The sequence below is a fragment of the Idiotropiscis lumnitzeri genome, chromosome 18, assembly GCF_059441095.1.
Source record: "Idiotropiscis lumnitzeri isolate Australia: NSW breed Sydney's pygmy pipehorse chromosome 18, RoL_Ilum_1.0, whole genome shotgun sequence".
In the NCBI taxonomy this organism is placed as follows: Eukaryota; Metazoa; Chordata; class Actinopteri; order Syngnathiformes; family Syngnathidae; genus Idiotropiscis; species Idiotropiscis lumnitzeri.
In genome coordinates, this window is record NC_142408.1 from 13,858,398 (window position 1) to 13,885,388 (window position 26,991).

Consider the following 26,991-nt stretch of genomic DNA (forward strand, 5'->3'; position numbering starts at 1 on the left):
CAGCTGTCTTTGGGAAGTAGGCGGGGTACACACTGAACTGGTTGCCAACCAATCGCAGGGCACACTTAGACGAACAACTGAGCGCTCTCACGCGCACACCTCGGGACAATTTAGAGTTTTCAATAACCCAACCATGCATGTTTTTGGAATGTGGGAGGAAATTGGAGTACCCGGTTGTGTGCGTGTGTGTGTGTGTGTGTGTGTGTGTATATATATACATATATATATATATATATATATATATATGTGTGTGTGTGCGTGTGTACATGATGGCCACATGCTATTCATGTCAGGAATGATAACATTCTGCATGTGACAACAACCATATGTCACACTATGTGTGACTAAAATTCACTTTAAAAACCGGCATCAGGAGCAAAGTGCCCACGATGCACAGCGTAGCCCCACTGTCCTAGAATTTTGCAAATATATCACATTTGCAAGACATGAGCTGTAAGGACAATATGATGATGCTTGATGCTGCAGATGCCATCATTTATCATTTCCTTTTACCAATGTCATTTTGAAAACTCTGTTTTGATCACCACTAAACTATAGGAATATATATATATATATATATATATATATATATAGAGAGAGAGAGAGAGGGAGAGAGAGAGAGAGAGAGAGAGTGAGAGACAGAGAGAGAGAGCGCGGGGGTATCTAAGAGAGTTTGGCGAGATTTGTTGTTTTTGACTTGGTATTTTCACAGTTCTTATTTATAAGCGCTAATTTCCCATCTAACAGTATTTCGAGGGCACACACACACAGTACAGTACAGTACAGTACATTACACAATTCGGACGATTAGGAGCTTCCGTCCGACTGCCAAGGTCGCTCAGTCCTCCTGTTCCTCGCTGTCCTGCCGAGCGTCTGTGCTCTTCTCTTTGTGACAATTAAAAATTCGCCGCATCTCCTCCTCGTACCTGATGAAATTCTCCCCGAATCTCGCCCAGGCTTTTAAAGGGACAGTGATGGTGTTTCTGTACGGCTGGCGCACTTCGCTGATCTTTAAAAAGACGCCATAGCGGTTGGAACCGACGTCGAAATAAAACCTCTTGTTGTCCACGCGAAAGGACGCGGCCTCTGGAAGCTCGGGGCTGTCGTCGTGGTTCCTGGTCGCGGCTCGGCCGCGCTCGTCGCACTCGTCGTCGCCGTAGTCCTCGATCAGCTGCGAGAGCGCGTCCCTGAACTCGATGAGACCCTGTGCGGGTAGCACGATGGTCTGTTCGATCCCTTGGCCGTAGTAACCCATCGTGCCGTGCCCTTTGCTGACAGTCTGCCGTATGCGGAGGAACCTCCCTCTCTGGTTCTCTTTGAGGTCCAGAAAGTACTTTCTGTTGTCCCTCTCGATTAATTCGCTCTTGAGGACACGGTGCGCGTGGTCGTCTGACGCCGCGGAGCCGGTGGGAGACAAGGTGGGTTCCTGCGCTCTCCTGTGGGGTTCGTGCGCGCGGCCCTGGTCGTTGCTGCCGTGCTCGTCAAGCTGCGGCGGCGGCTGCGCGAGGCCCCCCCGTAGTCCAATCCGGGCGTAATAGTCGATGAAGTCCCCCAGGCAGTAGCGGAGCGCGGGCGCCATCGACATGGAAAGAGTAAGTTTGCTTTTCCGGATGTTATCGTGGCGGCCTCTGCCGATCCACACCTCGGCGATTTTGAGGAAGCGTCCGCGCACGCTCTGCTTCACATCCAGGTAGAAGCGTTTCTTCTGGATATCGACGCGTTTGGAGGCGAGCTCCTGGATGTCGCTGCCCTGCTGCTGGGGTCCGGTCTGCACGTATTGCTGAGGATAGGCGGCTCTCGGCAAAGAGTCTGACGCAATCTTACCCCTGACTCTCTCCATTCCTCTGCAACATCCATCGGCCAGCATGATTTAGATTCCGCTTCTAGACAGCTCAGGACAACACGATTCCCCCATCACTGTGCGCCTTCATCGCAACATCTGGCGTACAGCGTGGAGACAAGTTTGCCAGATGCCTCGAATGACCTAAAGATGGCAGCTAGTTTGGAGGCATCAGCTGATCGTGTTGCCGTGTCCCGAATAAAGGTCAAGCTCGATTATTTAGCCACTGCAACCCACTATAGCTTTATGCATCACCTACAGTATCTGACTTGCAGCAAGCTCATAGAGAGAGGAAGCTAGCGAAGCAGCCGACCTCAAATGGGAGGAGGCGTGCAATCTACTATATGAACCCGATGAACCCATCCACCCCCTCCCGTCCTGAGGATACCTCTGTTAAAGATTTACACAGTCACTGTGGGAAAGATGGAGCTCTCGCGTCTGACATCATATACACGTCCGGTGTTGAAAATGAAAAAAAAATCTAGATTTATGATGGCGGCTCATGTGTTTTTTTTTTTTCGAGTTCCCCAATAACGCTGTGGATTTTAAGGAACTGAAATATATTGAAATGCATTGGGATTCTTTCTTAAAAAATTCTTAAATTCTTGAAAAAAACCCGCCTACAAATATCCAATATGTATTTTCCAAGGAAAATGTTAATAATACTGTAGTTAGCAGCAGTATCATATAGCTACAATAGAATACATCTTTATGGCACGCAGAGAGCAACTGCAAAGAAAAAAATAAAATTTATGTCACAGGTGACAAACTCAAGGCATGGGGGCCAGATCTGGCCCGCGACCTCATTTTATGTCGCCCGCGAAGGGCAAATCATGTGCGTCAACTTCCTCTTTCTAGCACATTTTCTTCACTTTTAACAATATTAATATATGATATATTACCATTTATTTGTTACCAACCCCGCCCTTTTAAAATAAATAGAATTGTTGAACAAACAATTACTTACTGGCATCTGATTTCAAAAATGTCTTTCCCTCAATTTGTTGTGTGTATGTGATAACGTCAGGTGAGCATAAATCTATATGGGTTCACAGGTATTTACTTGAATAATAACTTGTAATTAATGTAAAATCACCAAATATTAATTGGTTTTTAAATCAAAGACTGTTCTAAAAGCCATCTCAACCCTAAAAATTCTACCAAAAACACTTGAGCTTTTGATATACAGAAATGTGGGTTGGCAACATAAAAATGTGAAATTGCTGCAAATCCGCACCAGAGCCGTGTAAAGACTAGCTGATATCTTGGGGACTTATACTGAACAAAAATATCACTCATTTTATCTCCCATTTTTCACAAGCTGAACATCTACTTTTTCTTTGTACACAGAAGGGCATTTCAGTAAAATATCGCATACAAATCTCTGTTGCGGAACATTTATTTGCTGAAATAATGGTGTGGTATATCAAGATGCTAATTAGACAGTATGATTACTGCACAGGTGTGCCTGACCGTGTCCATTACTGGCCACTCTGAAATATGCCGTTTTACTTTATTTGGGTTGTTAGTATGTGTGACCACACATCACCTCACCAAGTGCAACAAATACTCACAAAGAAATGAGGGAAAACTATTTTGTGTGCAGACAATTCTTTCTCCATCTTCAAAATGCCACCGCTGCTGAAAAATAGTGTTATATATCTTTATTTTCATTGTGAAAGGCACTCAAATACACATTTAAATGAACAATAGACGATGGGAATATGTTAGTGTGAGCTAGTGACTTGATATGCATATACTTCACAATTAAGATGAAGACTGACCAAAGTTACAAAAACAACAGAACACAAAACAGACTATCTCAAAGATGCTTTGTTTAAATATCTGCCACCCTGAAAAATGGCACACACCTCTGCCATGCTCAAGAGATATTTTGAAATGCAATATGTGGAATTAACTCTAAAAGTGTATTTCTGACAAAGTGTATCGAACCTATACCCTGCATTGGTCTCCAGTCCATTGCAGGGAACATACAAAGTCAGACAACCATTGATACTCACTTTCACAGCGTTAGTCGGAACTGAAACCACTGCAAGCACTTGAAGTCAAGCAAGTAAAGCACTCTGTGACGAATACAAAATCATGGAAATGTAAATTGACATTGAAAGCAATTCAATAAAAAATTCTAATACTGCAATTAGAAAGATTATTTTACACTACATAAAAAAAATTAAAGGGAACATATAGTACAGACATCATCACATCAGTCACTCTATTTGGAAGCAATAACAGCGGTGCATCAATTTCACCCGCTTGTGTAAATGGGGGGCGACACCAGACGGAAAGTAGAAGCCATTTGCAAAACTTCTATTAAGGGTTTTGCAGGTGGTAGCTGCAGACCACTTCCCTCGTCACATCTTTACTCGCAGATTCATGGATTTTTTTTATTTTTACATTGCCAGCGTCATAGGTAGCACGGTATCTGCAGCACAAAGAAGTTGCTCCACAACGGCGCAACCAAACGCGCCATGGCTTGATGTCTTGTGTCTCAGTATGTGCATGAAGGAGATATTAGGAAACAGGACAGTATACCAGTTGGGGTATTGGGGTTGTCGGAGGAACAAAGCAAGCGTTGCGAGATTCCTACAATTTGACATCCTGGTGGATAATTCTGCTATAACAGGCAAAAACTGACTTGGGTGGCATGCAACCTCCTTTTGGTAGCCAGAGAGATTCTCAGGCTCTGTCAAATCACATGCTGGTGCAGGGGGTTCCTTTAAGTGCATGACAATTCCTGCCCTTATGTGACTGGAGTGTGTCAGGAGCTTCTGGATGATGAAGACAATGCCATTGAATGGCCCACGGAACTTGAACACAAAGAACCACCTCAGCGTCAGGAAACGGCACTTCGGAGCATCAACAGACAAACTAGTCACACGTTTACAGCTTGGGCTGCTCTCGTCATGAACATAGTTACAGTATACTGGAGCAGGCTAAAAAGTGCACCAATCTGGTGCCCCATCACAGGTAATGGAAAGCATGGACATTATCTTAGGATCAACATCCAGCAAATAAGGATTAATAGAAATAACTGCTTTTCACTCAGGTGCTAGCCCTGTATACATTTCTCAAACATGCATTTTTTGGGGGGGTTGAGTACTGTTGTTTTTCTGTAAAGACCTCAACTATGGCATCTAATCGTAACAGAGGTGGAAAAAAACAGTAGTTTGCCAGTTTACTCCCCAAAGCACCAACAAGTAAAATTTGGATAAAATTCATAACTTTTCAAACAGTTTCAAGCTTTTTTTTTTTTTTTTTTTTTTACATTGAGTTCCAATAGTTATTTGCACTGATGAAGCTACAAAAAAGTACAAAACAATCATTTTGCACTGAATTGGGTGGTTTTCATGCCACCAAAAAAAGTACATAGATGTAATGAACAATTGCCTCTCAGGGACGATCCCTTCCCCCAATTAATCCATTGAATTGAGGTTCCACAGTATAAAGTGCATGTAGCAAGACAGCAACAATGCATACATATTTACTACCAAACAACAGAAGATCCAAGCTGGCCCATTTTCCATTAACAAGCTCAGTTTACATATATTTTGTTAATCAGAAACTGAAATGAGTTAACATTTTCGTTTGATCTATTTATTTTGGGGAAATTAGGAAATAAGTGCCGGCTTGAAAAACACCTACTTTTAATGAGGAATATGGCCACGCACCCCTTGACTCTCCCGATGGTACTGCAAGAGTCACTAAAGGGAAAAGATTAGCGTAGCTAAATGTCCAAAATATAACAGGTCGGTGTTTGTGTGCACATTTTTGCTCTTCTCCGCTTCAGCTTGTGTTAGTGGAGAATCGATCGGCACGGTATTTTTGATTTTGTGGAGGTAATCACATGAGTTCCCGTTTGATAGAACACTTTTATACTTTCACAGATTGAAGTGGACAAGAGTAGTAATGTGTATTTGCATTTTGGTAGCAATCGTTCACCGTTTTAGAAAACCGAACTGACAATTTGGGCAATATTACCTCGCTTGCCTCTCTACTGTGACGTAGACGCTGAAACTGGAAAATAAATAAGTAGAGCTCCAAAAGGGGTGTGCCAATTCATCGTAAATCTCATCACATAAAAAAGTGGGGGGCATTTTAGTATTTATGTCGTTTTTACATGCAAACCTATTATACAAGTGCCAATGTTAACGTCAGTGAAGAGTCCCTTTAAATATTAAGTGATTTGTGTATGATTCTGAATCCAGTCCTTAGTGGTGTTAAGACTTGGGTTCCAGTGATCATTCCGAGATAATGTTGTTCAACATCAAAGGATTTTCAACTGGATTATACATGTTCCCATTATTTTTATGAAACGTTATGCTCTGCCTGGTTAAGAGGAACTAGAGAACAGAACGAGAAGTGTCTTTTGGGATCACGAAAGACTTGAAATGAACATGCAACATTTAACACGAGCACATTGTTTGTCACGTAATCTATCAACCACAAGCTGGTCCTGCAAGTGTTCTTACTGTGGCCTATAGCCACTAAGTTTAGGCCTGTAGCTGGAGAGAGAATGGCCACCTGAAAGTGCTTTCTGCTCATTGTCTTCTCCCGAGGGACACATGTCCAGTGGCAACAGCACCTCCAGTGGCTCCACCTTCAGCTGGTTCAACTCAGGAAAGCTGCCATTGTTTTGGTTCCATGCAGAATGTGTGAAGCAAGGAGGACATGAGAACGGTTGGGAAGCTCTGCTGCCCTCCGGCACTAAAAGGTCTGGGTTCTCCTCAGAATCCAGAAGCGGCTGGGTAGACTCGGAACGGGAGAAAATGAGCTGCTGCGGTTGGGCGCTTGGGGTCTGGCCTTTGTAACCATTAGAGGCCACCACTGAGGAGTACTGAACAGTGCTGGCGGTGGTGTCAGCAATGTCAGCGCCCTCGTCGCTGTCAGACACACTCTGACGAGGTGAGGACATGCAAGAGGAGCCTCCGATGCCACTGCTGTGCTCCTCAGACAGATACTTGTCCTTCTTGAGAGCCAGGCTTGCTTTGTCTTCCTCAGACACAGATTTTCCGTCACTTGCGTCCACATCAAGCACACTGATGCCAGACAGACAGTTCTCCTTTGGTGTCTCCGGCTGTGGAGGAACATGGAGAGACGATCTTAAAAACAGCACGAGCGCAAGATACTGTGAAATGTATAGTGCATGTTACGTTTCAAATGCAAAAGACGAAATTCACCACGCAGTGACCAAGTATTCGTGGTAGTTTTGTTTTTATTTTTAAGTCACATGCATACACTTCATCCTCTTCTAGTCATCTGAGGTGCAAGTAAGATTTTTGGCCACTTGGAGTCGCCACCCACACATTCCACGCTACAGAAACAAATGACTGTGAATGCGTGTGTCTTTAATAAATAAGCTGGTCTTGTCTGTTGCAGACGTGGATATGTATAAGAAAGCAATAGTATTGGCCGGCTATTTCCTCACTATGGCGTTAGTCGCTATAGTGTAAAGTGATGGTATCAATTAAGACTACCAGAAAGTGTGCCAAGAATGTGCTTTTAATTTTTTTCATTTTGTGACCATTTGTTTAATAAAGCGATTCAAAGAGAACTGGCAGCTGTTCACATCATCTATCTATCACGACTGTCATGAATTACACTTTGTTCTAAGGACGTCTGTACAATGCACATGTCCAAAATGAGCCCTATTCCAATTTAGTAATAAGCTGCCATGGTACCTTGAATGTTAATGTTAAAGTTCATACTTACTTATGACAGTTAATTAAAAATAATTTAATGCTTTGGCGCATCTGCAGCACGCCCACCTTGTCCTTAAATGAAATTAGAATGTTTAGTGTGGTTTATTGTTTGAAAGGAATAATGTTAGAGCTGCGTACATAAGATATATTTGTATACTTACATGACGGGCATGACAAAATGTAACAAACATCATGCAATAAACAATTTAGTAAACAATGTTACGAAAAACAGTTTAAGTTTTTATAATGGAAACGGACACTGGATTATACCGCTTATTTTAATTACAGTTCTTACCTTTAAAGGATAATCAGGGGACCAGTTTCCAATGGTGCTCTTTCTGGGGTTTGGGATCCAAGGCCATAAATTCTTCCTTATCCTGTGCGGGAGGAAACCGATGACTATAAATTAGCTGCATTCATAAAGGGGACACAATGCTGAACACAGTTGTGAGTCATACCTAACATTTTTTATTGACAGCCCACCACCATGAACCCACTGACTCATGGTGCATACACCGCCCCCGCCCCACTTTTAATTTTGTTGTAGACTGAAAACAGTGTTAGACAGCAAAATATGAGATCTACATTACACCAAAGCTAACATGAAATAATCAACAAAAATGTCAAATTCATCGACCTCAAACCTATCTGTTAAAATTATTTTCCTCAAATAAAATGATGTCTCTATCTTGCAAGTTGTATATCAGACTTTCTGCGGAAAGCAAAAATAATGGAATTGGCATCACTGTTGTTTACGATGCACATTAGCAAAATGGTTTGAAGCTTTCTGGTTATCAGACAGTTTTGTTCTCCAGCAGAAGTGTCAAAGAGCGGGTTAGACTGGAAAGAAATTGTCTCCTTTTTAAGATGTCATTACAAAGAGACAGAACTCCTTCCTCAAAGACATGCTTTTTCTACTTACACGTCTTTTTTGTAGATGCACAGCAACATGGTTAAGAGAACCACAAAGAGAAAGCCAAGACTAACGCCAACCACAATCATCTCGAGCTCCCCTAGTGCTGTGGGGAAAAAACAACATGTCAGGACCTTTTTACCACAGATTCAAGAACCTCAATGAGCCACTGCCGTTGTCAGCGACTATGTTAGAAAAAGAAATACAGTAGGTATGTTTAACCTGACATGAGTCACAGGGTTAGCCTTTAGCGCAACAGCGCTAACTAGACAAAAGTGTCAGCATCAACACTGACCAAAAAACAAAAAAAAAAAACTGAAACAAATGAAACTAGTAGAGCTGCAACTAACGGTTATTTTTTATAATGGATGAATCTGTCAGTTATTTTTTAGATTAATGAATTACCTTTTTCGCCAATTTCCATCCCTTAATTTAAAAAAAGGACATCATTTCAAATTGGCAGTGCAGAAAGGAGCACTAAGATTGCTGCATGAAAATAGCAGTAAAAAATTATGACCTTTTTTTAAAGGTAAAAGTCGAGCTCAAATTACAATAGGTAATGGATTGACACAAAAACCTATTAAAAAATTCAAATGTATTCTATAGAGTAGCTGCCGAAATTGTTTGTAATACTTGAAATTATATAGCGAGCAAGGTTGTTTTGCTAGCATGAGCATAAATATGTATTTTCATGTAAAAAAAAAAAATAGCACTTGTTTTGAACACAGTTCAGCCTTTGTGTATGTGTCTCTATAAAAAGAGGAAAGCTTCGGGACTTGATAGTGATGATTTTATCATGTTACAATGATTAATCAGCAGTGCTTATGGCATCAAAATTCCGCATATTTACTGGTTTAGAGACGCAAATATGTTATGTATGTGGGTCCCATACATACACATCCGTGGTTGCATAGCGGATGACTGACGTCATAATCGTGCAACACAACAAATCGATGCATAAATTCGTTGCCAACACTATTAAACATTTTTTTTCCCCCCTGATAATTTCGAGTTGTTACAGCCCTTAGAAACTTGTTATACTTTTTCACTTTTAATAGAGTTAGACAATTAATCTATGTTACGTCAAGTTGCATCAGGCTATTACGTTGCGTAATGGGCACTCGGCAGCCCAAGTTAGACAAAGTCATTTGGAAACGCAAAATAAAGCCAATTGATGCGGCAAAAATATGCACTTAATATCCGTGTTAGCATGTTTGCTGAGTGTCTGCTTCTCTTTGTGCACACACACTGAATGACTAGACCAATCAAATTGCTTGGTTGGAGCTCACCGTCTTATAAAAAAATAATATTTTTTTTTTTTTAATTCAAATCACATAAATGAAATTGAATCATTTAATCTATTCGACTGGAATTTTAACACCATGCCCACTTCACAAGCAAATTAATAAACTGAAGTGCCTCTCGAATGTTTGTGCAACAGGTGATTCCACTCACCATATTTCAGGGTGGTAAATGAATGATTTGTGCCATCAGTTGAGCCTCCAATGGTGGATGCCCTGATCCAGGCATCATACTTGGTGTTGGCTGACAGTGAAGTCAGGACATATGAGGTGACGGTAGCTGGTACGGTGATTGCAGCTAATGAGGGAAAACAGATTAGAGGGCAATTTTTAATATAAGATAAGGACATGTAGCGTACATCCCCCCTACGAAAGAATTGGAAGACGGAAAACGTGGGTTTGTCATCAAAAGAAGAATATGAGATGAGGTCAACGTTTTGCTTTTTTTCCACGTATTTACAACTGAATGTGATGCATACCTTACAGTACATATAGTGAAACTCCACATATTCACGCCATCTACAAATTTGCATATTTTACTGACTTTTTTTTTTCTTTTCTAGAGGTTACAAACTGCCTTTAGGGAGAAGGTGAATTATTAGTTTGGGGCCAACTCTGATCATTTCGAATGAGATATTTCCAGCCTATGCCTGAACGTGATGCAAGTTCTATAAATGTGAAATGCACAAAGGTTTAAAAAAATAAATAAAACCATGGAAAATAGTCAAATTTAACTTTAAGTGAACAAAAAAAATCGAGTCTCACCTGAAACTTGAGCTGAGAGGTGGCTACTAACATATCTAGCTGTCTGAATAGATAAGGAGTCCCCATTCATCTTCTCTGACTCAAAGCTCTCTTGAACTTCTCTCCTGAAAGTTTCTCTCTGAAAACTCACTCCCCTGAAACTATCTTAAAGAAAAAAGCTGTGTTGGCCGTCTCTCTCTTGAGAGATTGAAAGAAAAACGTTCCACCTGGCGACCTCTCTCTTCTTCTTAATCTTTATTTTTGCTTTCCAAATTTTGCGAGCACCAAGTCTCCAAAGACTGAAGAGTCCTGCTTCAACAACTGGCGGTGAGACTTCCAATGCACTTGGTTTGGGGATCTAGGTTCATGAAACCACCACGCACATGCCAGGTTCAACACGACAACCCGGCTGCTTGGAGCAAAACCTGAAGCATAAAATGATCCTGCTCCTCATCTGAAGGCTACAAAAAACAACCATTGTGGTTGAGACGGAAGTCTGAAATCACTCTGAGTCCAAGCCACGAAATCCCAACCAAGCTTTTTCGAGTGCAAACAAGTCAAAGGTCGCTCCCACCTGTTCATCACGTGAGACTTTGCTGATCAGAAGTAAACGCTACCCTTGCAGTCCACCAGTTCTCAATTTGATACATACAAAAATTTGGTGACCACTATAAAAATGCATTTCAATAGGTCCACTATCATTACTTAAACTTCTTGCACTAGTCTATTAGATGTCCCTTTTTCCTTTACATCCCATTCATTTCCGATATTAGTTTTTTTTTTTTCTCTTCATTCAATTGACTTGCATTGTCTAGTACAGCAGTCGGCAACCCGCGGCTCCGGAGCCTCATGCGGCTCTTTCATCCTCATAATGCGGCTCTGATTGGCTTGGGAAAATAAATGACAATTTTTTTTTTTTTTTATTTAATTGAAGTGTGTTTTATTTGTGTTAGTTTTTATATTCTTTTAGTTCTAAATTTGAAGATTATTGTGATCTTGAAATATTAAAATATTAATTAAATTATTTGATATTATTTTTGTCACGATCCGTCTGTTGCGCTCCCAGCGAGTGGGCGTGGCCCGGCGGCTCCGCTCCCGGAAGCGGCCACGAGCCGGACGCGCTCCCGATCGCCACAGCTGCGCCTCATTGGGACTCTGATTACGGACTATTTAAGCGTTGCTCATGCGCTTGCTCATGGTCTTGTTCATAGTTTGTTCTCCTCGTGATTTGCTCACAGCTACTTTACGGCTCGCTTTAAGTTTTCTCGTTCCAATTGGTCTTGTCTTCACCCTTTTTGTGGTAAGCATTGTTTTTTGGTTCCTTGCGTTGCAAGCGATTTCTGTTCTTTCCTTATTTATTTCCTGGAGTGACCCGGTCACCCAGCGTTTTCCGTTTCGCCCTCCCGGCGGTGGTAATCATAGAACCCTTGCGGTTAGTAAATTTATAAATATTGATCCTATAGTGATTATTGTGTGTTGCTTGTCGGCCTTCAATAAACGCCCTGTCAATCCTACCTCCTGAGTCTGCGCTTAAGGGTCCACCTTACACCGCTTCAGGCTGGGAAGCGGTCCTGACAATTTTTTCGTCGCTCAAAATAGACGTCACATAATTTTCTCCGGAGCACTTCATAAGAAATAACCACACTATAGTTGTTTATACAAAGTGTAAAGGTAAGAAAAAGCAATATATACAGTGTTATCTTCATTTTAGATAAGATAAATGGATATAAGGATGACGCCTCATGGCATTTTTCTGCTTTCGTTTGCTACATGGACAATTTAAATTCAGCTTTTTAATTTATTTGAAAGAGACATTCATTGTTATTATTTTTCAAGAATTCAAAATGTTCAAAATGTGTTCATTAAATGAATAAAATGTAATTTTCTCTGTAGCACGTGGATTTCATAAGAAACATGCTGCGGTAAAGTAGTAGAAGTTTTTTTTTTTTTTTCATTTTAGATGTGCGGCTCCCAGTGTTTTCTTTTCCGTGGAAATTGGGTTCAAATGGCTCTTTCGGTGTCAAAGGTTGCCGACCGCTGGTCTAGTACATTTCAATAGCAGTCCTTAGCAATCATGTTATAATACTAACATAATATAATATTAATATAATATTAACCTCAATTTTGGAAAAAGATCAATCAATTAAATCCCTGTCATATTCAACGATTGATTTAAAAACGTTTTTTGTTATTTTCCCTCTAGGAATGCTCAACTAAGAGATGTAGTGCCCCTAAAGGCAAGTGGGAGTAATGCAGGCATTTCTCCCGGGAGGTATTATTTACCTACAATCTTGCAAGTGACACCTACTACACAAGCCACATAAACGCCCGTTCACAGATTTGCATTTTTAAGTGTGTTTGATTGAGGCGCAAGGCGAGAATTCTGACTCAAGAACTCCGTTGTTTGTGTCTCATATTATTCTTTAGATTTACAACCAAAAAGGTTTCTGACACAAAAAAAAGTATGTTCCAATGCTTTCAGAGGGGAATATTGCAAATAAATGTGCAAAACGGAAGTCTACTTCAGGAAGCCACCACATATACATACAGAGTTCAGTCCCACTTGAATAGAAAATTGTGTAGTTTGTGATGAAGCCTTGTCGTTTGTGTTGGGGAATTTCATTCCACACAAGCTCTGCTTCATTTCGTCCGGGTTTGCCATTCAGTCGAACAGAGGGGCCTACCAAAGGAGCTGAAAGAAAAAAGAAAAAAAAAAGAATAGACCATCAAGAAAATATAACAAAAATTGTTTACATGTTTTATGCAAAAAAGTAAGGAAAAAAAAATCAGCAACATAAAACTAATAGTTTCTCAGTGGCGACGCAGGTAGAATTTACTTTCATCAACTTTGCTACTGTTCGATAATTTTTTCAGAATGGTGTTTTGATCTGCTTGTTTGGTCATTCTTTTTTTTCATTGAGTGTGGTTTGTATTCATACCATACTTTTTTTGCAAGCAAACTACATTCTGTCAGCACATTGACGCATGTTTCTACCATTGGACAGAAATGACGAGGGCAACATGCAAAGCACAGACCAGGAAATGGAGGAAAACATGGAATTTCTACAGTACATTTGGCATTCCTGCTCTGCAAATTTTTGCTTTCAGTAGAGCTGCAAAATAATTGTGAGCATCAAGAGCATCTCATTCAAGGTTCAACTACGCTGTTTTTACATGGAGACGGTCACAACTCCTCAGTAAGCCACAGGAATATTTCTCATTCTTAGAAGAGCATTAAGAATATATGCCTGTGAGTATTGCTTTATCACTCTTCTTAAGTTGCGCCACCGTTGGCCTTCAAATGATCATCGCTTTAACACACCAACAATTCTATTTACTGGCCCAACCATGGCATTTGCTGTAGTTTGTTAGCATGAAGCTAAATAAGTTTTCATAAGGCAGAGCTCCAGGCTGTCCCTGAATAGTGGTTAATGAAGGTGTGTGTATTCTACTCCTGAACACGATGCATTTTCTTTGGTTTTCTTTGTGACGGCACGAAAATATTGAATATGAACTATCACACTTTTCAGTGGCCCTCATTTAGGTGACAGTTGCACCGTTGCAGTTCTATGTTCTGTATCCTTACGTAGAGTAGAGCAAGACAATATTAACCATTTAAAGAGGATAGATCGAGGCTGCGAGCAAGTTTGTGAGCCCTGCCCGTTTCAGCACCCAGCTTGGATTAATTGGACAGAGTTTTGCCGACTCGGCTGCTGCTCGCTCCTGACACATGAGGCTACCGGGGTAATCCTGCCAAAACATTTAACAACAAGGGAAACGATCAGTTAAATGTAGCTATCTGGGCCTTTTCCTGATCATTGTCCCTATCTGCCGTTTTGCGATAGTTGCAAAAAATAGGAAACTAAAATATCTAACCTTTTCAGCTTGGACATGTATCTAATGTTCTTTTCATCAAAGTGAGATGTGAATTCACTTGAATGGAATGTTCACTGATGATTTGAACGTTAATTTTATCACTGCTCTCTATTCAAAATCTGTCACCTGCCACTGCTTCTAGACTGCCAACAAGACCAAGTAACCCAGAATTAGAATCAAACTGTGGATTTTAACAGGACGCAGTGTTTTTTCCAGTCTAGAAGTCCTGTCAACAGAGCACTGCACTGAGTCACACTCCACTTGTGTGTTAAGTGGAAACTTGCACACTGTCTCATAGTTACTATCCATCCATCCATACATGCATACATGCATAACGTTTATCCTCACGAGGGTCACGGGTGTGCTGGAGCCTATCCCAGCCGTCTTCGGGCAGTAGGTGGGGGACACCCTGAACTGGTTGCCTGCCAATCGCAGGGCACACAAAGACTAAAAAAAAAAAACACTCGTGCCCACAATCACACCTAAGGACAATTTAGAGCGCCCAATCAACAATATACACTAACATTATAACGATGGTAACTGACACATTTACATCTCAAGTCCCAAACGCGATCAGAACTATACTGAAATGCATCGCCTGATGGAATTGGCAATTAACATTTACGAAATAATGATCATGCAGCCTTACCTCGTTCCTCAAGAAAAGCTTCAACTGTTGCTGGTTTTCCTGTCCATCCAGAGTATATGGGATACACAGATATTTTGTAGCATATAAACTTCTCTATGTTGCCTAAGTGTAAGAGAGGTAGAGTGAAGCATGTTTAAATATTGGAACGTGGTGACAGTGAGAAGAAATTTGTGCAATATTCTTTCAAACCAATGCAGAGAGAGTAGTCATTATTTAACTCAGTGGTTCTCAATTATTTCCTGTCACGCCCCCCCTACCAAGAAGAAAACAATTCGCGCCCTAGCACCACCAATTTTTTTTTCTTAACATTTCGTACTAATGTACATGTTCTTTGTATATTAATGTTAGATTATCAATAAAATATCCCTTAACAAAGCTAAATTGATAAAAAAAATATCATTTTGATAACGACTATTGTGAGGATCTCGAAACTACTGCCGTGCAAATATTGATGAGATGATGAATATTTACTAGACGTTTTTGTATTGTTTTTTTTAACTTTATTAACGTGAACAAACCAAACAGTTATTAATATGTACATAATATAGAAAAGACAAAAAGAGTCAGGGGATTTTAAACAAAATCTATATAAATAACAGAAAGCAACAGTTTTAATGTTTACTATAGGTATTTTTTTGTTTACAATACGTTTGACGTCTACCTCTTCGTCGTGATGACGTCATCCATTTCCGTGTTCCAGCTTGAGAGCGTCTGCTCAATTGCTAACGTAGCCGTCGTCTTATTTCGTTTAGATATGTTATTGTTGCAATACAACATTTCTGTTCATAGCTGCTGGCTCTGCGCCCAAACGCGGTTCGAGTCAGACTTCTGTTAAAAGTCGAGCATACATCGAAGCAATTCATTTTAGCGATTAGCGCGCTTAGCGCCGCCTTGCTCACCTCGTTTAGAACGCTACTTGTTTAAGAAGTCGTTTATTTGCCATCACGTAGCTTGTTGCTTCTGCTGTGCGCGGACTTACATATAGTTCAAATGAAGTCCGTTCTGCTACTGCGCAAGATATCTTGGCGCGGTGCATTTAAATAGCGGCGAAAGAAATCACTTCCGGGTCAACGAGGGACGGGGCGACGCTTTTTTTTAATCAGTACTGCGTGACAGGGCGACACTTTTTAAACCAGTGATGCGTAAACTAGGGGCACAAAGAGCTTTGATGAGCTCAAACTCGCGTTGCCTGAGATTGCCTTTTTTGGTCCCAAAACGATGCAAAAAAACATGTTCCCCAAGGGTCCCACGCGCCCCCCTCAGCATCGCACCTGGGGGGCGCGCCCCACTATTTGAGAATCACTGATTTAACTCATTCACTGCCACTGACAGGTATACAAGCCAAAAAGTATATTCATCTTCCCTGGGCTGGCCGTGAATGACCTTTAATGGAAAAAAAGAAGGAAGTTACCTTTTATAGTAGTTTGTTGGGTGCTTTTGTTTTCCCTCTGCCAGTCCATGTCATTAGCACTAACCCACTCCACAACGTATTGTGTAACAGCGGAATGATTGGGGGGATTCCAATTTACTAAAAATTGGTCCCCTTGTGAGTGCACTTGAAGCCCCTCCACAGGGTAGAGATCTGAAATGGATACCATAGAACAGAGGTATTCAATTAAAAGTCACAGAGGTCCACGACTAAAATTTCTTCCAATTAAAAGGCCTGAACCAAAGTGCAACTTCCCTTAATGTCTAGCCTGTGTTCACATTTTGATATAGTTTCAATATTTAGTCATTTTCAACAAAGAACACTTATATACTAAATATTTAGCAATGTTCCTATTAAACACGTTTGCCAGTCAAACAAATATAAGGCGTTTATTTCACATTCAAGAAAATGTGGCTCCAGGAACTTAAGTTTGCCACTTCCAGAAAAAAACAGTAAAATATCTCCTGCAGAAATATAAAGATAAAGATGTCAAGTGCTTAGCATTGAGTTAACATCTTTTACCTGTTTTTTCTAAAATCAAAGGGTTATCAGCCTAAAAAAAACGGAATGCCTAATTATCCAAGTAAAACATGTCCAGTACTAAAATAAAATGGCTGTCCTCATGAAAAACTAATTCAAAATGAGCTTTGACACCACCTTTTTTTAAAAATATTTTTTTAACTTCTCTTAAATGAGAAAAATGAGTTTGTGACTGCCCTGACAGTGATTTAAGGAGTCAGGGCCATTGGGATTTGGTAGATTATTTCACACATCTGGGTTTTGTGTTTTCCTTTAAATAATGTTTGTGCAACCGCATTTAAGCACTCCTTCACAACTACCCCATCACTGAATGTTTTTTGTTTCCCCAAATTCCATGATACTTTTAGTGAACATTTGTTTGCATGCCGCTGGGCTGTAAACGAAAATGTAAAAATCTGTTATACTGCACTCGAAGTTCGATGTTTTTGCGTGCGCTCACCTCAAATTTCAGCGGATAACTTTGCAAAAAAGGGCGGTGCTTTGTTTCGTAGTGGCGCTTCACAATGTTGCGACAGTTTTGGAGCATATGATGCACACTGGTTTTAAATCGGCTGCAGCCAGAACAAAACTAAATTTCTCCATCCATTCATTTAAAACAACACGCATCGACCTTGCTAACTTTTTAGCAAGGCATACTGTCAGCAGCACTCTCTTCCGGTCTGCTACGCAATTGGCAGTGGATCGTAAACAAAAGATCTGATTGGCTCAAATCAGTGACGCCTTTTCCGTATTAACTAGAATTGCAGCGCCAACGTTTGCGAATGCGCCCTGAAAAAAATTCATCATAGATCGGTCATGGGTCCGGTCCGAATCATCGCGCGGTCCGCCATTTGGTGATGCCTGCTCTATAGAATAGGTGTGTTGCATGACAAGGCGCCTCGTTTGTTTTGGGGAATCTGTCATAGGTCCGGTCCGAACCATCCGTCGGTCCGGATGCGGACCGCGGTCCGCCATTTGGTGATGCCTGCTATAGAATAAGTCTTCCTATTGCCAACAGACACAAGATGAATGCAAACTGATTTGAAATAAAGTACAATTCTCATAGCAGGTAGCAGTACAAACAACCATACTGAGTACTATTTAGTTGACAGACTACAATATAGAACAATATTACAACTATCTATTGCTGATGCCTTCATTCCACTTCAATTTAACAGAGCCACTTACCAAGCGCTCTCTCTGGGATACCAAGTGATGCCTGAGGAGACTCCCCCACAGAATTAAAGGCAGTGACAAACACTCGAGTAGTCATGTTGTCCGGCAATGTAATCTGTTTTAAGACGGTAAAGTTCTGGTGAGGGAAGCCGTTGCCCTCTGATCCGTTGACAGGAATACTTTCCCACGCAATATTTCTATTCATCATGTCTTCTTTTCGGGTTTGAATCTTTATCTTGAAGCTCGTTATCTTTCCGTTTGAAAACACAGGATTCTGTCATGGCAAAGTAACACACAAGAACAATTTCAGGTGAATCCCAATAACTGCTGCAGAGAAGAGGGACTCATTTCACAGTTAAGTAGTCTATGTCAAAGCATCATTTGGGGGAATTTCAACACAATTTTGGTTTAATAATTTCTACAACCATGCATTCTGCATTCATCTATTTAAAAAAAAATAATGCCAGAACATCTAGCAATAAACAGTATCCAAAATGTTTCCATTCCTTCATCACTTACATTCTTCGAACAATATTTGCCTTTTAAATAAGATGTTATAGGACCTTAATGGCAAGGTTGTAGTTGCATGACATTACGGAACTTACCTTAGAAATAAACTTCACGTGACGCTCTTGAATGTGTTCACCTTGTGTAATTATCTTCCATAAATCTGGTTTACTTGTTGGTCCTATACCAAAGGAGAAGAGAAAACAAAACTGTTGCAGCAGGATCTCATTAAATTCTAGATTAACTGAAAAATTCGCTTGCAATCAAATAACAATCGGCTTTGCTTTATTTAATCAAGGTAATCAATTCCTTCGTAATTAAATAAAGCACTTCTGTCTGTACAGTAATTTTTTTTGGCAACAAATGAGTAAAACATACTCTTCTATTCTCTTTTATTATCTCATTCACAACCGTTAACAAGCAGCTACTGCAAATTATACCAATAGCATAAAACTGGGAGGGCTGGCAGGGATGGAGTTAATGCCATGAGAGTTACCAACAATCCCGTTGCCACCTATCCAATGACACCCCTGTTGTAAACAATGAACCCATGATACTCACTGAATTCGTGTGTTTGCTTGGTAACGTTGGCACTCCAATTGCTCCAATAGCCATATCCCTTGTTGACATGTTTACAGCGCACTTGAGTTGTATAAACTGTGTCTGGTTGTAGGTTTTGGAGTCTAAATGACTCTGTGTCTTTGGCAATATCAACAACAGGTACCTACATGACAAAGCAAAGATAAGAAATAACTTTCATTTCATTATATTTATCCCTAACAATGATTTTTGGATTGTCTAGAAATGAAACACATACTTACACTAATCCAACTGTGTGATCCACTTGGGCAATACCTGATTTGGTATTTTAATGCTATCTTTTGTTTAGGAATTGGATGTCTCCAGCTTATGAGAAGGGATGTGGGAAATGCCTTCTCTGAAAAGACTTCAACACCTGATGGAGGGTTTGTTTGAGCTGCAAGAAAAGAAACAGTTATTATGCAATCTAGTCATCCTCAACAACATTGTCTTCAAAGCGTGAGATGTAAATGATCATCAGATGCACTATTATTTGACTACAAACGTTTTTTTCTTCACATCTTAACTGATTTGACTTGACCTTTGACTTCATGCTTCAACTGTGAGGCCTTATTCTGTGCAAACGTGTGAGCATGAGTGTGGGTGTGTGAAAATCTAAATCTTGTTCAATCAACTGAATTTACCACATGTGGACCCCCAATTAAGCTATAGAAATTTTCAAAAAGAGAATCAGCGTAAAGAGGATACACATACATTTGGAGTTGTGAATAATTTTGTCAAAATTATTTTTTGGGGTGGTTATTTTCAATAAAGTTGGATTTAAAAAAAAACAAAAAAAAAAACACTTTTCATCTTGGAATAATGAGTTTTTAGTTTTAAAAAAGTAATCCAATTTAGAATAAGAATGTAACACAAAATGGGGAATGCCATGTATAATTGTCTGTTAAAACCGTTCATCAGGTTGTGAGAATGCGTATCATTTTGCGTGTATGGGATTTCAGGCGTGCGTGTGGAGGTGAATGTTGGGTGGAAGGGGGGGTGGCTTTTCTTTTTTTCTTATTGTAATTGGGTTGTTCTTATTGTACAGCACTTTTAGCTGCATTTTATGTATGAAAAGTGCTAAATGAATAAAACTAGATTTGAAAAAAATGAAGCACGTTGAATAATGTGTCTCAAATACAAATTCAAAACATTTGTCAACTCTAATGCTCAAGCAGAGCCATAATTACTGTATTCAAGGCCTTACCAAACCAGTTCGCTTCTTGTTTCAGACGTTCAGACTGCACAGTTCCCAGTTGATTGTGAGCCACTACCCAAATCTCCAGGTCCAAGTGAAATGGGAACGATTCCATTGTCACTGTAGCAGTATTATCTTGTGTTGACACATTGTAGGCCAGATTGTTCCTGAAAATACACACACACACGCAGGTTCCAGTCTTAAAACATCACAAGCTTAAAACTTCAAACTCATTACCTCTGCTAATTTATATTACACCATATGGAAAGTGCTTTGTTACAGCTCCATCTGTTGTGAAATGTGTATAAAATTATATTGTATTGTATTGCTGCCAGTGTTTAATTGAGACTTACATGTGAACTCTAATACTGTACAACAGAATTGGTGAAATACAGTGTCAAACAATTTTTCACTCTCGCAGTCCTAATTTTGGAGTGGGGCTTAAACGGAGGCGAATTGATGCAACAAAAGAAAAGCATGAATCGCTCCTCCCGCACTATATAAGTACTCAGCGCCCTGCACAACTGTCACTTTCTTATTGCTAATGCACTGCAGACAATACAGGCATAGCTAACACACATTATGGTCCTGTATTATTTAGAAAAAAAATTATTAGAAGCTAAAAAAAACAAAACAAAAAAAAACAAACAAAAAAAAAAAAACATCTTAACCAGGAATGCCAATCATTTCGGAAGGTGCTGTGTAATTGCTCAGCTCTAGTGTCTGGTTTGTCCGTGTGAGATACAGGTGAGAAGATGCGCAACCAACTTTGGCATTTGACAAAACCGGTGAAAGAACTTTCTTTTACACGGGTAAATGGTGGGTTTCTATATCAGCGAACTGATATATATTGATTGACAGTTGAGCGTGGTATGTTTTCAGCGCATTCAAATTCAATTGCATTCACATTTGATGCCTTTATGCATTTATGTGATTATTTTCTTCATTCAAATTTGGAAGAGTGGGTTATCAACACTCTTATGTGGTGGGTCAAATTTAGAAGACATTTCAGAAAAAGTAACTTGACAGGGACTCGGAATATGGGATGTTTTATACTCACTGAACGACTTCAACATGTAACGTATATATTGTTGGCATTTCCTTGGTGTTGTGTTTTGTTGGTTCCCATGAGCACTTGAAGTCTTTTGACATATAGTGTACCTCCTGAATTGCGATACAGGTCAGATTCTCAGGTTTCTCTGGAGCATCTAAAAGTAGCATAGACAAAAAACAAGTCAAAGATAAGGGGCCATATTTCAAAGTGAAAAATTGAACAACGACCTGCAATACTTTGAAAAGAGCTGAAATTGGAAGTCAAATGAAACATTTCATCTTTGTCAAACATGAGGACCCAGAAAGTCACTTCAAGTTAATACGAGAAAAATCTATTGTGAGGTCACAATATACAAAAGAGTAAGGCATGATGTGTTTCTGAGCAGTAGGGAAAGGCAAGATGAGTGAATTTATCAATAAGAATTCTGTTGATTGTATGTTGGTTGATAACGCCAATGTTGAAGAAAATGCGACAAAACGTCCTTGCCAAACCAGCAAAAGCGCTGTTCAAGAAATCTCAACTTGTTTGTGTTGCAAGCAAGAACATATACTGGAGCTATAGGAAGTTGCGTTATATGAATTGTACGGAAACTTCTAGCAGCATTATTTTGTTCCAGCCATCTGGCATTATCTCATTCCATTCAGAGAGATTCTCAAATTCAATACTGTGTTTTTTGATAAAAAAACAACTCATCACGAACCATAGTTGTTGAAAAAAGAAGAAATATAATTGACACAGAAGATCTATAGACATTAACAATATAAAAAAACACGGTAATTTTTTTGATTGATGGCGTGTCTTATCTGCAACAGCCAATCACACCCTCACTGAAAAGAACGTTCGGTAGGGGGCGATTGCTGAACGGTACGAAAAGCGCTTTAAAAGGATGAAGGCTGACGGGAACGGATGGCGACCCAGGTTGCATACAAAGGACGCAGGACGGACCATCAAAATAGGATAAAGTGCCCATCTTTAGTTGTTTGGGGAATTTTAATCAAAGGCCAATTCCTAGTTCTAAAGAAAACCGGGATAATTTTGTGGCCAGGAGGAGCAATCATTACGCCTCTTCAACAAGTTAATCGTCAGCAAGCAAAACTAGTATTACAACCGTGCAGGTAGAATTTTATGGCACCACTATATCGTATACGGTCGGTGAATATCATAAGAGTTAAAAAAAAATGACAGGTAACTTACAGGCTTTTGTTAGGCGGATTCCATGAATAAATTTGCCCTCGTTGAGGAAAACATGGTTTGGCTCTTTCCTGCGGTGGCAAAATAACCACTCTGACACTTCATTGTCGACAGGAATCGTGACACTAAGTGCTGATTCGTTGATTTTAGTGTACTGATTGCTTGGGATAAGGATCTGGGAAAGATTCCAGTACAGGTCATCTGCTGTGGCTTCAGTTGTGTCAATGATCACACACGTAGCTGTGAAGTTAGTCCCAATCTGGAGCACTGGAGACTGTGGTGTTATCACCAAATGGCTTGCAGTTGCTGAAATAAAAATTAGATGGTGATTTTGAGCCATTAATTTTGTCACTCAGCAGAAAACTACCAACAACTGACCTATCTGCCCCTATGTGAAAAAGTAATTCACCACTGAACCGGTGGTTGTGGCACTGTAACAATGATTAGGAGACGGTTGGATTACTGTGAACAGTCTTGTAAATGAACGCAGTACAAATACTTAATTTAGCACCCAGTGACTTTTGTAACTACGAGGTACCTTCTTCCTCAATGCACACAAACCGATAATCAAATTTTTTGTAAAAAAAAAAACAACAAAAAGTAGCTTTCAAATTTCCATATAATAATTAGTCCTTATGAAAGTCAGAGACATGAGCCGCTACACTCTTCTTCCTACACACCAGTGTTGGATTCAACAACAAAGTAACCTTTATTTATTCAAAAAGTTTTGTTTTGCTTCACTAGTATGTATAATTTAAAAGCATTACATTGATCAACAAAATCAAAATGTGGTATGAACCCTGAAACTGACAAAAACGAAACTTAAAATTAGAAGGAGCGTTTTTGCTGTTGTTTGTTTTAATTTTTTAAGCAATGTAACAAATACAGTGTGTTGTAATTAACTGGGTTATGGTTGTTTTATCATTATTTACCCCTTATTTAATGTGGCAATGAGCTGTGGGGAGTGGGAAAGACGGATAGAGGCAGTAAAAAAAACAAAAAAACTTTAAAAATTCCTGCAATATTTTGTATTATATTGGAGACCATAATATTAACTTCCTATCCTGTGTAGATATTTGTTCTTCAAAATAATAACTATATAATATAATAATAAGTAACAGTGTGGAGACATGGCAAGGTACTGGGGATCCAGATGAGGGAAGCAATCTGTGGAAGAAATTCGAATTGATAGGTGCCGTAGCCCGCGACTGCATGCTTGAGATAGTTTCCGTAAGTAACAATACAATTTTACAGAACGTATCACCGTTTCGACACTCTTAGGAATTCATTCGTGTTTGCAGCTTCAAACAAAAAGCAACAAGCAGTTTGCAAAGTTTGTTGAAAGATTGCGGAAGCCATGGTAGCCAACTAGTTCAACCTCACAGTTCAGAGGTCATGGGTTCATATCTGGGCTCTGGCCTGCCTGTGTGAAGTTAGCAGGTTTTCCCCGTGCGACAAAGCCGAAAGTGTGACGTCATTTCAAGGCAACTATGGCTAGCACAAAGTAGAAAGAGTATCAAGACAGTCAGAAATTGACTCAGAAAGTGAAATATCAAACATATTTGATGGGATCCAGGTACTTGAAGGGTTGGAGGAAGAGGAACATGGACGTGGCAGGGATGAAGACGCCTGAGGTTCTCTTTGGGAGTGACCAAAATGGATAGGATCAGGAATGAGTACATCAGAGGGACAGCACGTTAGGGGCTTTGGAGATAAAGTCAGAGAGGCCAGACTGAGATGGTTTGGACATGTCCATTGAAGAGATAGTGAGTATATTGGCAGAAGGATGCTGAGTTTCCAAGTGCCAGGAAAGAGGTCTTAGAGGAAGACTAAAGAGGAGGTTTATGGATGGAGTTAAAGAGGACATGAAAGTAGTTGGGGTGAGAGCAGAGGATGCAGAGGACAGGGTTAGATGGAGGCAACCGATTCACTGTTGCGACCCCTGAAGGGAAAAGCCGAAAGGAAAAGAAGAAGAAGAAAAGGAAGAGGAGCTTGTTGGAATTATGTTCGTTGAACCCTTTATCATTAGCAAAACGGTTGAGAAAGCAGAGATCTTCCAAGTGCTTGTGGCACTCGTCTGATACAAGCTTGAAATTCCCTCTTTTTGCAAGAACGAAATTAGTCCATCTACATGTCCTATTTTTTATGTTTTGGCCACTCAAACAGATGCTTCCCATCATGCGAACAATGCATCGCTGCACAGTGCCAAGGCATTTAGCAGAATAATGCAACAACAATGTCTGTTAATCAGCTCACCGGATAATCAACAACGCAACAGGCGACTCGTCGTATGATTCCTGAAGAATACCGGAGATTGCCGAACTAAAGCATTTTCGGTGCTAGGGCGTTGCTATGGGTCTAACAATGAATCTCGGACATTTGCGTTAAAATAAAGTGAGTATTCTTAAAATAGATTTGTTACTCAAAATATGATGGGTAAAACTTACCTCACACTTGGGCTTTATGTGCTATGCAATGCATGTAAGATTTTGTTTGTATACGTAATCTCTCTAATCTTGTTGCACACTTGAGTACAATGACAATAAAGGGATTTCTAATTCTAATCTAAAAAGGTACATTTTGTTTGGAAGCAACCGTTTAGTCATTTTATATGATTGCTTGTTGCATATTAATCTCAAAGGGAATATTTGACTTAAATAGTTCTTTATTTTTTTTGCAATTGTCACACACTTTAAATTTTGATGCAATTTAGCGTTAGGGTTAAAAGGTCACTTTCTCCAAGTTTTGAATCATGTCTTTGCCATTTATGCTGTTTTTTTTTATTGAACTGTGAAAATAATATAAATCGGAAAAGGGATTTTTGAAGGGTAAAAAAAAAGAGAATTGTATTTTAAGGCAATAAGGTGGACCACACAGTTAAAACAGCAAGTGTGACGTAAACAGCACATTAAAATATTGAACCGTACAGACCTGCTGAGAACGAAGCAGAAGCCAAAAATGCCAGGGCAAATAGCTGGAGCCTTCTCGTCGACAACATGGTCATGGTCATAATGGGCTGTCAAAAAATAATAATTGTCAGAACAATTCACAAAATGTTTACGACGTCTTCCAGCCTGACCGAAATTATTATTCTGACTACGTACACTGATGTGCATCGAGTCGTAATGCGAACACTTCTGTCGTGACATTTTCACAATCTCGTAATGTTATGGGTTCTTAGGTATTACTAACAAATATGTTTCTTAACGATCAATGCGAGCAAATGGACAAAGAAGTGTTAAATTCGTGTAATCAACTAATCCTAACGCCCCGATTACGCCATATTGTTTCCACTGTCTGACAGGAAAATGTTGTTTACTTACCTAAATTGTGTCAGAATTAGTCCATGTACAATCTTAATATACCATTAACGTCATTTGAGTCGAAATATTTGTCAAAACAAGTCCTGTACGTTCCATCTTGGGGTCCAAGTCTTTTAAGAATGTCGGTGTTAGGACCACCCATTTCCCGTAAGAACGCTTGTGTCGAAATAGCCATGCAGATTTCAGAAAACACGGATGGACAAACTGCATTTGATCGCCCTGTCTCCGGTACTGTGTGGATCGGTTCGAATGACGACAGCCGTACTTGCTGATTCGTCAATAACACTGTCTGTCAAGTATATTTGACCAATCACATATTCAAGATTTTACTTGCCTTCCTTTCCATCGTATGTTTTCCAGTAAGTCTCCGCCTCGTGTTCCCACAGAAAAGGAAATGGCAGCAAAACAATCAATCCAGAGTATGAGTGTGATTTATCATCCATGACATTACATTCCCTCGCAATGAATTTCCCTCCTGCTATTAGTGACTTTCCATTCATACATAGTTTACAATGTTTTATCTGATACACCGAGTGGGTATAATTTCGTGATTTTTATCTCTAAATAAAGTTTAAAATGTGCGCAAAAATAAATCGTTCATTTCGTGAATAAAATTATATTCATTGTTTTGTGAAATTCTATCAAAGTAATTGATACAATATTATTTAATGAAAAAGGTTGAGTAACGTTCATCATGTCATGGTCCCGTTTCTTGTTTGCTCCGCCTACCCCTGCTTCTCCCAGTCCTGCTCTGCTCTCCTCTCCCTTCCTGCAGTTCTGGGAGCGTGGCAGGAGGCGGGGACAAATGCGAGGAGGAGACTCACACACTCACACCTGAGCCAAGTTTGCTCAATTCGATGGTTGACTATTTTAACCTGCTTCTCTTCTTGTTATGTGCCGGGAGATCTTGGATGTCAACAATGTGGTTTGCCCCGTTGTTGCGTCTTCATCCTGCCGTGCTGTCCAGCCTAA

General features: G+C 40.0%; 2 protein-coding genes across 2 annotated transcripts; both read right to left on the reverse strand.

Moving 5' to 3' along the window:
* Positions 1-252: 252 nt before the first annotated feature.
* Positions 253-2,191, reverse strand: purg (purine-rich element binding protein G). Its single transcript, XM_088281242.1, has one exon. The coding sequence runs from the start codon at positions 1,865-1,867 to the stop codon at positions 839-841; it is 1,029 nt and encodes a 342-aa protein (XP_088137368.1). The 5' UTR covers positions 1,868-2,191; the 3' UTR covers positions 253-838.
* Positions 2,192-3,489: 1,298 nt separating this feature from the next.
* il6st (interleukin 6 cytokine family signal transduce) lies at positions 3,490-26,229 on the reverse strand. Its single transcript, XM_088281465.1, has 16 exons — positions 26,020-26,229; positions 25,628-25,712; positions 22,700-23,002; positions 21,512-21,659; positions 20,461-20,618; positions 19,496-19,650; positions 19,236-19,398; positions 18,773-18,855; positions 18,180-18,441; positions 16,455-16,625; positions 15,044-15,145; positions 13,067-13,210; positions 9,929-10,072; positions 8,483-8,579; positions 7,856-7,937; positions 3,490-6,935 (listed from the first exon to the last, which is right to left on the reverse strand). Exons 2-16 carry the CDS (start codon positions 25,704-25,706, stop codon positions 6,327-6,329), a joined length of 2,700 nt encoding a protein of 899 aa, XP_088137591.1. The 5' UTR covers positions 25,707-25,712; positions 26,020-26,229; the 3' UTR covers positions 3,490-6,326.
* Between the last annotated feature and the right edge of the window lie 762 nt (positions 26,230-26,991).